Below are 13,923 nucleotides of genomic sequence, written 5' to 3'. Positions count from 1 at the left end.
TTACAGAAGAGGAAACTGAGGTCCAGAAAGATGGAATGATTTGCCCAAAGTCACAGAGTCAGCAAGTAGTAGGGATGGTGTTTGGGGGTAGCTAGATAGTGCAGTGAATTGAGCACCAGACCTGGAATGAGGAAAATGTAAGTTCAAATCCAGTTTCAGACACTAGCTGTGTGATCCTGTCAAGTCACAGGGTTACCCTGTTTGCCTCAGTTCCTCATCTGTAAAATGGGAATACACTGGGAAAAGAAATGGCAAAGCACTCTAACATCTTTGCCTAGAAAACTTTGTGGACAAGACCATGGGGTCATGAGGGGTCAGACATAACTGAATGACTCAGAAGCAAAAACAAGGGATGGTATTCAGACATTTGAACCACAGTTTTCTGACTCAAAATGAAATGTCTTTTCCACTGCGCCAGGCTCCCTCCTTGATGTGAGTGGAAGGGAAGGTGTTTTGCCTTAGTGAAGGGGGAAGGGAATAGAGAATTGGGGTCAGTTAAGAGTTCTGGACTCAGAGAAGGTACCACAAGCCAGTCCAGGTAGCAGAAAGTATCATCTCAACTGAGGGGAGAAAGCTATTCCATGATAGGGCTAGAGAGAGACATTCTGGGACTCTAGCACAAAGATGTTACACTAGGGAAAAGGGGAAGGGAGTGTGAAGAGGTGGCAAAAGATCTCACTCCAGCCACCTTGTTTAACTATTCTTGCTTACTAGGTACTAACTTCTGCTGTTTTATGCTGCAAAAGGCTGGCAAGTATTTGCATGCTCTGTCTCTTGCCTTGGGACAAAGCTCTGATTACCTTATCTTAGTTATGGCTCTGGACAGGGTGATTTGTGGGCTGAATGTGTGAGTTTTTAGTCTTTTGTATCTCCAGGATGGAGAGTTTGGAGGTCACCTTTCTGGGCCACTTCCCAGGGCTGGCAAAACCAGACCTTGTCCCTTGAAAAGGGACAAGGCACAGAGTATGGCATTATTTCTGTGGAGCTAAGAATAGGAACTGGGCAGGGATATTGCTTGTAAAGAGCCATTCAGAAAGAGCAATTCTATCAAGTATTCATGATAAATGTCTAATGTGCCTTTGTGGTTTTCAGTGTTACCAGGCAGCTAAGGTATGTCAGAAGTTCCCACTGCTTGCCCACACCCCCAAAAAAATGCACAAAAAAGGAGAGTTCTAGCAGGAAAACACTCATTGGACCACAGAGCCAGATCAGGAAGGGACCTTTGAGTATATCTAATTCAGCCCTTTGCAGACAAGGAAACTGAGTCTTAAGCAGGGTTAGGGTTAGGGAACACAATAAGGCCGTGGGTTGGACAAAGGTTCAGCCACTCTAAGTTCAATATACCCAATTTAGTGCCCTTTCACCTTCACCACATGGCCTTCCCGAGAGAGGAGCCACCTCCAGCTTGTCAAATGGAGTAAGCCACTGCTTCCCCCTTGCTGCTGCTTTCCCTTCCTCCTCCATAGCTGGCCCTGTCCCCTGATGCCATAGAAAAGATGCTATCCATTATATCAGATGGAGCTGACTTAACCCAGCCCAAACTTCCAGGTGTGCTACTTATTTGAAGTGATGAGGCAAATTGCTTAATTGGTTGAAAATCTTACAACTGGGTTATTTGAATAAACTGCTTCTCCAACATACGAAATGTCAGTTTCTTTTATATTTTCCTGTGCAGGGAATTGGTGCCAAATCGCTATCCTGGCATATTTAGGCACTGAAATGAATATCCAATTATTTTTCACAATGGCACTGCCCATGCAGTTATTGGCGGAGATATAAATGGGCTTTGTGATAGCTTGATAAAGACGCTAAGTGACCTTCCCCATCTCTTTCATTGTTATGTTTTGTGGGTGGGATTTTCATTGTCCAACTCACCTTCTAAAGCGTGCTCGAAGCTGTCTTGATTAACTGAAAGAGAAAGCAGAAAATATTGGGACTTGGAAAATGCATTCATCCTAGTCCAGTGAAACATGAAAAGAAGATGGCAGTCAGAGCCCTTCCTACCAGGCACCTTCACAGAACCAGCCATTTGGCTGTTGCATTCCTGTAGGTACATGATTCCAATACAGTGTGTGCCCCATGGCAGCAAAGACATGAAATCTTTCCATTAAAGGAAATAATTTTCTTCTTCCATCTTTCAATTAAAGGAAATTTCCCAAGCCACCAAAACAATCATCCTAAGACGCAGGCCTGACCACGTCTTTCTCCTACTCAAAAATCTTCAGGGGCTACCTATTGCCTCTAGGATGCAGTACACATTTCTCAGCCTAGAACTTAAGGCTTTTTGCAGGTTGGCCCCATCTTCCACTGCAGCCTTAATTTCATATTATTTCCTTTCTGGCCAAATTGTACCGCTAGGCTTTCTCTGAATTCCACCTTTTATCTCCCATTGTGATGCATTTGCACAAGTCATAGCCTGGTACCTGGAATGTCCTCCCTTCTCATCTTCTCTGGTACCTCCTCCCTCAAAATTATCTTGTGTGGCCTTTGCGTGTATTTTGTGCATACTTAGCAGTATACAAGTTGTCACTCTCATTGGAATGTAAGCTCCTTGGGGTAAGGGACTGTTTTTGCTTTTTGCCTTTGTATTCTCAGCACTTTTCACAGTGACTAGAATGTAGTAGGTGCTTAATAAATGCCCACAGATTGATTGTCTTTTGTGAACACTTACTAAGGTGCCACCTCCTCCAGGAAGCTTATTCTAATTCCCATTAGTTGCCACTGTTCTCTCCCTCCTCAAATTACTTTGTATTGAAAAATAAGTTTCCATGGTGTAGCTCCTACTTCCACTTTCCCCCCAAGCAGGATGGAAGCTCTTTGAGTGAAGGTTGATTTTAATTTTTGTGCCCAGTACAGAGCATGGCACGTACATAAATACCAAATGCAAATTATTGGGGATTTTGTCAGCGGAGGGAGTGCTGCCGAATCATCTATGACACATCCTAGGAAGTTGTTTGAGGCTGAGTGTGGTTAACCGACTTGGAGGGTGGCTTATATTCAGGCCAACAGAGGGCATCTCAAGTCTCAGGCTCAGGGTACAGATACCTTATTCATCTTTTCATCTGTCACTCTCTGTCCCCCCAGAGCTAAGTAAAAAGCCCTACACACAGCAGATGTTTAATGCATGTTGTTTGAAGAGAATTGAAGCTGAGTGTGACTGGCTTGTACCAGGGAAATGAGCTAGTCGTGAGAGGGGCCAAAGTCACTCATTGTCCACTGTCTTAAGGTATTAGAAGGTGGTGCTGTGCAGTGGCATGCAGAGCTGCCCTGTAAACCCTGGTAAGTGTTTCTCTGTTGCAGAATCCATGTAGATTGGCTTTTTCTGATTTAACCTTCTCTCCTATTTTTTTTAATTTTTAGCTCATTCATTGGAAAGCTATTTTTATTCACCCATTCTCAGAGAACCAAGAGACATAAAGTGAGGGCACACTTTTTTTTTTTTTGGTGCATCTGTAATAAAGTAACCAAACCCTTTGCCTCAGTTCACAGTAATTGCCAGGAAGTGGACAAGGACTTAAACAGTCCATTTCCAAAATCACTATGATGGAACTGAGTGTTTATCAGAAATCAAAAACCACAGGAAGAGCTACTTAGGAGATCAGATGGCATCCTCTGGAGACCTGTGGGTTAGTGGTCAGAGACCAAAGAATATTCATGGCATGATGTGATTCTAAGCTGAATTCTGACTCTCTTTGAAGCTGATGAAGTGGAGAGAGCACAGGTTGTAGAAAGAAGACTCAAATTCAAGGCTGGGCCAGCTTGGCTATTTAAGTGACCACGGGCTGGTCAATTCCCTTTTCACTGCATTGGATGACTCAAAAAGTCCCTTTCAGCTCTCATAGTTCAAGACACATGGGTCTATGAAAAGGTCAGAATCAATATTCTCTCTTGTAGCGTACAGATATCCAGAAAGGAGTCTGTTAATTTTCTCCCTCTTATGGTGAATTTAATATTAAAACTTAACTATTTATCTTGTAAGTAAAGGAGTTATAGGATTCATTTTAAGACTCTAGGATAATTGTAACCCTTTGTGAATGATAAGATATTTTCTAAAAAGACTGAGTTTGAACAAAATGGGGAAACTCAGTAATCATTGAGAAATTGTAGAATACCTTGTAACAATATATGTGTTAGAACCAGCTTTGTAATGATATGGGGGATACTTTGTCTCAGTAAAGTACTATGTATCAATGTAACAACATAAAATTAGAAGATACTTTCTAATAGCAACAGTTAGAGATGATGCTTCTTAAAATTAAAGGCCCTTATAGGATACATTGCAAAAGTATAAGAATCATAGGTTACTTTGTTGCAGTATATAGTGTTTTATATATAAATAAATAAAATCATGTATGGATACTTTGTAAAAAGAAGAGCCATGAGTTAGATACTCATTGGAAACAAAGGTGCTCATAGGATAACAGTATAGAGGATGCAGGTTACTTTTGTCTTTGAAACTCAACTCTTTTTACCCCAGAATCAGAATCTTCAAATCGTTAAGGAGAAACATACACATTAGGGCTGGCCCCCCTTCAACAAAACTGGGAAGTCTGCAAAGCTCCTCAGCCTACCTTTTATGTGTTCTTTACCCTCACCTTCTGCCTCTATGAAAGAAAGTATTCAGGTAAGGAGATTTAAAAAAAATCATTTATGCCAACTCATAAATGACTTGATAAGCATGTCTTTGTTCTATTTCCTGGAGATACTTGCCTTCTACAGACAAATGAATGAATTTCTAATAGTATAATTCCAAGAATAAATACTTTCTTTCAGGGATAGGGGCTGGAGAGGGACTTGTCCACCACCTCTTCAATTTCATCACAAAGATAGCTGACTACTCTGTCCATATGCACTCTTTTTATATTTGTGTGTTTTTACTTGAAGGGAGATTGGGTGGTATACTAAAAAGATTCTTCTAGCCTTGGAGTCAAGAGGACCCAATTTTAAATCCCGCTTCTGGAGCCTGCTACTTGAATGACCCTTGGGCATGTCCCTTAGTCTCCATGGGCCTCAGTTTCTTCATTTATAAAATGAGGGGATTGGACTAGAGGGCCTCTGGGGTCCCTTCCTGCTCTAGATCTAAGACCTTATGAATTACAACAAAGTGTTGCCTCCTTTTTTAGAGTCCAGTTCAGAGTACTTTCGTGGAGAGGTGGCATTGTGTGCGGAAAGAGTATTGGGTCTGGCATCAGGAGACCTGAGTTTAAGCTCCAGCTCTGCTGCTGATTTATTGTGTAACCTCAGGGAAATAATTTCCCCTTTCTGGGCTTTAATTTCCTTCCTCTGTAAAATGAGAAGTTCACTAGGTGGTTTCTAAGATCACTAACTTCTAAATGACATTCTATGATCCAAGGCTTGACCTGGCTTTGAACATGCTCTCTTCTCTGTTCTAAGCTAAGGTGTCACTCTGCTGCCCTAGTATGTGTTGTGTGTTCTGCTGCTCACATTTTCCACCCTGATGCTCCACATTATTCCTTCCCACCCTCAACACTCTCCTTTTGACCTCTTCTCTCAGAATTGTAATTAAATGAACTGCCACTAAACCAGCTATCACAGCGTCTGGAAAAGAGCGGTAGTGGACTACTTTATTGCAATATTCACCATCTTTTTGACTCATCAGACCAAAACTCCTGGCCATACACCCCTATATATGTTGTCTTCCCCTAATAGAAGACCTTTGAGGTAGAGATGCTCTTACCTTTGTATTTATAACCCAGTAATTAGTCAGTCAGTCAATAAGCATTTATTAAGTTACTACTGTGTGTGATTAGCAGGTTGATATTGTTCTTGGTACATAGCAAGCACTAATAAATGTTTTTCATTCATTCATTCATTTGTTCATTCATCAAGGTTCCTTCCCAGCCTTGACATTCTAAGATAACAATCATAACCATAATTGAGGAAGCTGGGAAGTATGTGTCTTTTTCGTGTCCGAGTGTCCATTCCGTGTGGCTGTAATGAATGAAGAAATGGCTCTTTACCTTTACAGACAGGTAGTGGTCCACTCCAGTGGGAAGGCTGACCCAAGATGCATTTGATAGTCACTTCTCCCATCAGCTCGAAACCTTCATAGCACATGAATGTGAGAGATTCACCTGGCAGGTAGAGCCGCTTGTATAGTATCTGGTAGCCATTTTCAGGCAGCCCTGGGTTGTCACATGCAAGAGTCTCTTCAGCTGCAAGGAAAGCAGAATGTGACGGTTTGTTAGGTAGTGCTGTAGAGACAGGGTCCAGGAATTTAGAGACATGTCATCCTGAGGTCTGCACAACCTATGACAATTAGCCAACAGTGGCTAGTGGCAGTAGAGCCAAGGTCTATACAACCTCAGAGCAAGAACCTTTCAGACCGATGGCCTTCCCAGGGGCAATAACACCATAGCCCCCATTTCTGCAGGGCCTCATGATTTATGAAGAACTTTCCTTAAACTATATTTTGCATGACTTCATATGTATATGGGCAACATATTGCTTGTCTTCTCAGTGGGTGGGAAAGGGCTGGAGGGAAGAAAAAGTTAATGACGTACTTTCCTTGGAGAAGCCTTGTGAAGAACCAAGGATAAGTAGTTATCATTGATTGCTTTTTATCCATATTTTACAGATGAGGAAAAGAGACTTAGAAAAAGGAAGTGACTTACCCAAGGTCATGCAGCTAGCAAATATCAGATCTGGGACTCATATACAGGAAACCTTCACTCCAAATGTTTCATGTTAATACCAAGTTAAAATTAATAACCACAAAATTTAACAGCTAGCAAAGACCCTACGTCACAAAGGGCGATTGAGCTTCAAACAGGCACGTGATTTGTTAGTCCTTACTTAAGTTGTGTAAAACATTAACTCCAAAGCACTAAATCAACCACTCAGTCACTTAACAAGCTTTTATTAAGCATCTACTGTATGCCAAGAACTGCTGTAGGCATGGGGGATACAGAGAAAAAAATAGCCTCTGCCCTCCAAGATCTTACATTCTAACCAATTCTGTTCTTGTTGCTCAATGATTTTGGGTTTCAGTCATGCCCTCATCTTTGTGACACCATTTTGGTGTTTTCTTGGCAAATATACTGCAGTGATTTCCCATTTTCTTCTCCAGCTCATTTTTTTTTTACAGATGAGGAACTGAGGCAAACAGGGTTAAGTGACTTGCCCAGGGTCACACAACAAATCTTGCAGTGTGGGAATAAACCTGCCTTAAGGTAGTAGCAACACAAGGTGGAAATACAGACATCTTACAGGTGATATTGACCTTCTGAATACTGAAGATCCCTAAAGAGTGGAACAGTGTAGTTTCCTACCTCCCACTTCTATGCCTTTGTATGGTGCCTGGAATGTACAAGTTTCTCTAATGCATAGCTTGTATGCCACTTCCTACTGGAGGCCTTTCTTGAGACCTCGGGTAGTAGTTCTCTTTCTCTGCTTAAATTACTTTTGTTATTATGCACATACTTGGTATTTTCTTGCTTGTGTACATATTATATCCCTATAGTACAGTGACAAGTCAACTAGTATTTATTAAGCCCCTGCTATGTGCCAGGTACTGTGCTAAGTGCTGAGGGTACAAAGAAAGACAAAAACAGTCCCTGCCCTCAAGAAACTCACCCTCTAATGGAGGAGACAGTATGGAAACAACTATCTACAAACAAGATGTATACAGAGCAAATTGTAGATTATTAACAGAGAGACGGCGCTAGCACTAAGAGGGGACAAGAAAGGATTCTTGTAGGAGGCAGGATTTGAATTAGAACTTGAAGGAAGCCAGGAGGTGGAGATGAGGGGAGGGAGGGAGGGAGGGAGAGAGAGAGAGAGAGAGAGAGAGAGAGAGAGAGAGAGAGAGAGAGAGAGAGAGAGAGAGACAGAGAGACAGAGAGAGAGACAGAGAGAGGAGAGAGAGACAGAGAGAGGAGAGACACAGACACAGAGAGAGGAAAGAGAGAGACAGAGACAGAGACAGAGTCAGAGAGATAGAGGCAGAGACAGAGACACATACAGATAGACACACAGAGACAGACAGATACACACACACAGAGGGGAGAGAGAGAGAGAGAGAGACAGAGAGAGAGACAGAGAGAGAGACAGAGAGAGAGACAGAGAGAGAATGAACTAGATATATGGCAGACAGCCAGTCAAAATGTCTAGAGTTGGGAGATGAGGTGTCTTCTGTAATAAACTGCTGGGAGGCCAGTGAGCTCCTTGAGGGTAGGGCCTATTTAATTTTTCCTCTGTTTCCTCTATATCTAGAATGGATATTGGTATTTAGTAAGCCATTAATAGCTTATTGAATTGAGTTGAACTGTGGCAGAAAGAGCATGGGGTTTGTTGATGAGACATGAGTTTTTGTCCTGGTTCCAATATGTACTAGCTGTGTGACCTTGGACAAATTATTTCATATCTCTGGGCCACAAAGATAATATCTTTTTTCTTTCCTTTCAAACATCGGTGTTATGAAGAACAAAGGAGATGATACATGTGGTAGGTGAAAAGGAAATTAATAAGCATTTATATAGCACCTACTATGTGCCATGCGTCGAGCTAAGAACTTTTTACAAATATTAGCTTATTTGATCCTCACAACAACCCTGGGAGGTAGGTACTATTATTATCCTTGTTTTACAGTTGAGGAAACTGAGACAAGCAGAGATTAAATGACTTGTGCAGGGTCATATGGCTAGTATCTGAGGCCATATTTGAACTTGGGTCTTCCTGAATCCAGTCCCAGCACTCTATCCATTGTGCCACTGCCTGCCTTTAATAGAGAAAATTCTTGTTCAGATGCATGTTGGGCTAGATGATCTCTGAAATCCCTTTAAATTGGAATATTCTATGATTGTTATGAAAATTATTTGAAAACTGCAGAGTGCTGTATCACCAAATTCTTTCATTTTTTTCTCCTACTTAAAATAATCCCCATGCTTTAGCTGGGCAAGTCTCTTTCTTAATTGTTCCCTCACACAGTTCCTTACTCCATTTCTCTTTGTAGACACCATTCCTGTCCCTGACCCTCCATGAATGCTGTTCTCCATTCCATCTGCCTATCATACCCTTTCCTTGGTTACACTCCTTTTTTGACCGTTGGTGGCCACATTCATCTCTGCTTACTCTCAACCCCTACAAAACTTATTGCCTATGCCAATCACATGGCCCTTGACATAGGAGCTCTGCTGCCTCAGTGGAGTCTGTTTTCAGGCTAAGCTGTTAACCTTGTTGCTTGACTTGTTTCCCCTCCCCCAAAGGAAGGTGATATTGGGCTCCATTAAGAGATACAGCATCGAGTATGGTAAGCCTAGTGGATAGTTCCTCTGGAGTCCTCCCAGATCGGTTTCTATCTGGAATATCATGTTATATTCTGCACAGCCATTTAGGAAGGGCATTGATAATTCAGAGAGCATCCAGAGGAGAGCAACCAGGGTGAGGAAGGGCCTTGGGTTCATGCCTGCCATCATTAAGACCAGGTGAAGGAATGGGAATGGTTAATCTGGAGAAGAGAAGGTTCAGGTGGGATGTGATAGCTGCTTCAAGTATTTAAAGGGCTGTAAGATAGGAAAAAGCATCCATTGGGAGCCAGCAGTAAAACTATGAGCAAAGGGTGAATGTTTCAAGTTAAGTCAGTTTAGCCTGAGCTATGAGGGAAAAACAAAACAAAACTTCCAAATGATTGAAGCTATTCAGAATTGGAGTGGGTTTGTACCAGGAGAACCTGGGGGGGGGGGGGTTCCCTGAGGTCTTTAAACAAAGTTTAGTGACTGCTTAAGTGTGTTGGAGGCAGGATCATTTTTTCATGTATGGGTTGGTTGCAATGGCCTCCTACATCACTTCCGACTCTGCAATTCTGTGATTGTCCAATTGGGCTAGGACAGGGGTGGGGAACCTGTGGCCTTGAGGCCACACATGGCCTTCTATGTCCTTGGGTGCTGCTTTTGAATGAGTCCAAGTTTCCCAGAACAAATCCTTTTATTAAGGGGATTTGTTCTGTGAAGTTTGGATTCTGTCAAAGGGCTACACTTGAGGACTTAGAGGGCCACACATGGCCTCAAGGTTGAAGGTTCCCCACCCTGGAGGAAGTTCCAGAGGGCAGAGGTGGGGTTTTTCATCTCTTTGTAATCTCTGCAGAACAGGGCTATCCATACATGTAGAGTCTGACATACACACACACACACACACACACACACACATTATACATATTAAGCACTTACTTGTCAAAAGAGCCAGTGTTGTGTAATGGGAATTATACTAGGCTCAGAGTTAGTCTTTGAGATCAAATCTTGTGGCAACTAATTCATTAGCTGTGCCACCTGGGGAAAGTGACTTCCTTTTTCTGATCTCAAATTCATTCCTCTGTAAAATAATGGACTTGGGCTCCACAATTTCTAAAGTTCCTTCCAGCTCTAACATTGTATGTTTGTGTGTGTGTGTGCATTCAGATAAATGAGACCATATCAAGTCAGAATGCACAATGAAAATTCTGCTCAATCATATAGATGTTAATATGAATTTTTCTGGATGTTAATATTCAAATATGCAGAATTGATGGGATGCCTCTATTTTCCTGCCAGTGTTTGTTGATGGGATGTCTCTATTTTCCTGCCAGCATTAGAGAAGACATGTATTTCTGAGGCAGATTTCCTTAGATTCCCTATGGGTACAAACCTCTTAGGCAACCAAGGAAGGAGTGGGAAGAGGACACAGAGCAGAATAAGAAGGCCTCACCCTCGCTGTGATTGCCATTAGGATCATAATATTATCATCTGCCCTGCTGCTATGCTCTGTGGGCAGCTCAGCCCTTCCATCTGTCCTACAGCTAAAGCCTCTTGTATGTGCTGTCTCCTCCATTAAAATGGGAGCTGCTTGGGAGCAGCAATTGTCTGACTTTTCAAATTGTGTATCCAGCATTTAGTATAATGCTTTGTGCATACTAAGTTGTTAATAAATGCTTTTTCTTTCATTCATTCCTATGATCACTGTGCTTCACTTTATGACAGATGGATATAGTGTTTCCTGGAGTCAGGAGTACCTCATAAATGGTCCCTGGAGGGTTCTATAAGCCCCATGTTGCTGGGAAAGGGAAAATTGCAGAGATCAGTCAATAAAACAGAAGCTGAATGGTTGGGGCACTCCTTGTATTTTACAAACCTCAGTAAGTAGATAAATGACCTGGGAAATGTCCTCAGCCAGGTAAGATTCATTACAGGGTCTCCCTCCCTCCTCCCAAGACAAACTATGGAATTCATTAGGTCTTTTGGTGATTAGTTATCTACACTTCAAATCACTGGGCTTAACAGTTTGTCAAAAACTTTGAGTTCTAGGCTAATGCAATCTTGGGGCACATTCAGAAAGGCAAAATTTCTAAGAATAGGTGCCAATAGTTCCAGTGCTTTTTGCCCTCATCAGATCTCACCATGTAACTTATCTGGGGACCCTGAATTAAGAAAGTTATTAATAAGGCAGCGAATGCCCAGAGGAAGCAACCAGGATAGTGAAGGGCCTTGAGTCTAGGTCATATGAGGATCAAAGAAGAGAATTGGGCATGCTCAGCTTGGAGAGAGGGGACATGATAACTCTATTCAAGTATGTGAAGGGCTGTCATATGGAGAAGGGATTAGATTTGCTGTTTGGCTCTGGAGAAGAGAACCAGGAGCAGTGAGTGGGAATCTTGAAGAAGCCAGTTGGGGTTTAATGCCAGGAAAGTCTTCCTAAGAATGAAAGCTGCCCAAAAGTAGAATAGCCTCCCTTGAGAGGAGGTGGGTCCCCCTCCCCACCTCCTTGGAGATATTAAGGAAGAAACTAGATGACTATCATTCGTTGTTCAGTTGTATCTGGACCACCATGACCCCATTTGGGATTTTCTTGGCAGAGATACTGGAGCAATTTGCCATTTCCTTCTCCAGCTCATTTTACAGATGAGGAAATGGAAGCAAGCAGGGTGAAGTGACTTGCCCAGGGTCACACAGCTGGTAAGTGTCTGAGGCCAGATTTGAACTCAGGAAGATGAATCTTCCTGACTCCAGGCCCAATGCTGGCCCAACATGACCATATGCTGAACATGGGAATGGGTTGGGCTAGACAGTCACTGGAGTCTCTCCCAGCTCTCAGGTTCTGTGATTCTGTGATTCCTTTCTTGGACCAGATAACCGCTCCTGGAAGAGGCCTCCTCCAGCCATGGAGTCCACTTATAGGCTTTTAGAGTTAAAAGGGACATTAGAAGTAAATCCCATCCAACCTTCTACCTCACAAGGAAATCCCTTTGGGATCCCATCTATTCTTTGGACTCTACTAGACTCCTTAGCTCCTTGATAAGAGATTTGGATTTGGAATCAGAGGGAATCCTCTAGTCCAGCATGCTCTGATGGCTTTCCCCAGGCAGCAGAACTGTAAGAATCAGATAAGAGGGGCTGATGAAAGCAAGAAGCAGGCTTTTCTCACATGCCATCTGAACCACACTGGTTGGTTGGAACTATCGTCACTTTAGTAATATACTCTGGAATACCTTTAGCATTTAAATAAACTGCAGTATTCTTAAAATGCCAGCAGGTGGCATGGAATCATTGAAACTCAGAATCATGAAGTCTCATAATAGAATGTTGGAATCCTAGTCTTAGATTCTTATGGAGGCAACTCTGGGAGCTACCTGGTTCAACACCTCGCCTGAAGCAAGACCCTCCTCTGAAGTATTTTGGAAAAGTGGTCCTTCAGCCTCTACCAGAAGGCCTCTGGTGATGGAAAACCCTCAAGCCATATTCTTTCATTTCAGGGAAGCATTATGCATCATGAAGCTCTTCCTTATAATTAAGTGAAATGATCACCTTGCAATTGTTTCTTACTTAGCCTACTTCTCCCCACTGGGGCCAAGAAGAACAACTCTGATCCATAGGACACCTCTCTAAATATTTGAAGGCAGGTGCAGCCAAGATGGCAGAGTGAAAGTAGTGACTTGCTTGAGCTCTCCCCCAAACCCCTCCAAATACTCATAAAAAATGGTTCTAAACAAATTCTGAAGCAGCAGAACCCACAAGGAAGACAAAGTGAAACAAATTTCCCATCCAAGACAACCTGGATGATTGATCAGAAAGGTATATCGTGCCGGGCTGGGAGCACAGCACAGTGCAGCATGGGTGCGCAGGCCATAGCGAACCTGGAGCAGGCCTCAGAGGACTGAATCTCGGGCAGCTGTGGAAATTTCCAGACTCCTCAATCCATGAATGCCAAAGACAACTTAGAAGGTCAGTGGGAAAAGTGTTTCTGTCAGTGCTGAGAAAGGAAGGTGGGGTCTCAGCTCCATTCCCCAAGAGCGTGGCCCTGGGGGGGGCAGCTGCTTCCCGAGCTTCCGGCCCACAGACTGAGCAGGAATCCAGTGGCTGATCAGAGAGAGACTGCAGGGATCTCTTTGCCAGTGCTGAGGCAGGAATCTCTTGCTTTGCCCGTGTTTGGGTCAGGGTCACAGTTCTGGGCAGCAGTGCTGGGGTAAGGAGGAGCGTTGGCGTGGTGGAGCTTGGAGTGGCTGTGGAGAGGAACCCCTCCTCACAGTTACGGGACAGAAAGGAATACTTGTGGTCACAGTCCAGGAAAGGAGTAAACACCTCACCCCTTATCATACCACCTTGCAAGAACTGAAAATTTACAGGTCCCTACAAGTATCTCTGAAAACAGCTGTACAAACCCCCAAAGCTTGGGACAGTACATTCTCCACATTGGAAGCAGATTTGTGTACCTTAACAAAGAGTTTAAAACTCAAGTAATTGGCCGGGATCATGAGCAAGCAGTGCAAAAAGAGTCAGACTATATTATCTTACTTTGGTGACAAAGAAGATCAAAATATACAACCAGAAGAAGACAACAAAGTCAAAGCTCCTACATCCAAAGCCTCCAAGAAAAATATGAATCAGTCCCAGGCCTTGGAAGAGCTCAAAAGGGATTTTGAGAGGCAAGTAAGGG

The 13,923-nt window shown here is 42.9% G+C and overlaps 1 protein-coding gene across 1 annotated transcript in view; it reads right to left on the bottom strand.

Moving 5' to 3' along the window:
- Positions 1-13,923, bottom strand: part of SEZ6L (seizure related 6 homolog like) — a 252,151-nt gene that overhangs the window by 14,135 nt on the left and 224,093 nt on the right. The window contains exons 13-14 of the mRNA XM_020996645.2: positions 5,982-6,176; positions 1,876-1,908 (exon numbers count right to left, since the gene is read on the bottom strand). Coding sequence (XP_020852304.1) covers positions 1,876-1,908; positions 5,982-6,176 — 228 coding nt within the window. The remainder of the gene's footprint in view (positions 1-1,875; positions 1,909-5,981; positions 6,177-13,923) is intronic.

The sequence above is a fragment of the Phascolarctos cinereus genome, unplaced genomic scaffold (genome assembly GCF_003287225.1).
Source record: "Phascolarctos cinereus isolate Bilbo 61053 unplaced genomic scaffold, phaCin_HiC Scaffold_4;HRSCAF=312, whole genome shotgun sequence".
Classification (NCBI taxonomy): Eukaryota; Metazoa; Chordata; class Mammalia; order Diprotodontia; family Phascolarctidae; genus Phascolarctos; species Phascolarctos cinereus.
Note: the sequence above shows the minus strand (reverse complement) of the source record. Positions and strands in the feature narration are given on the sequence as shown.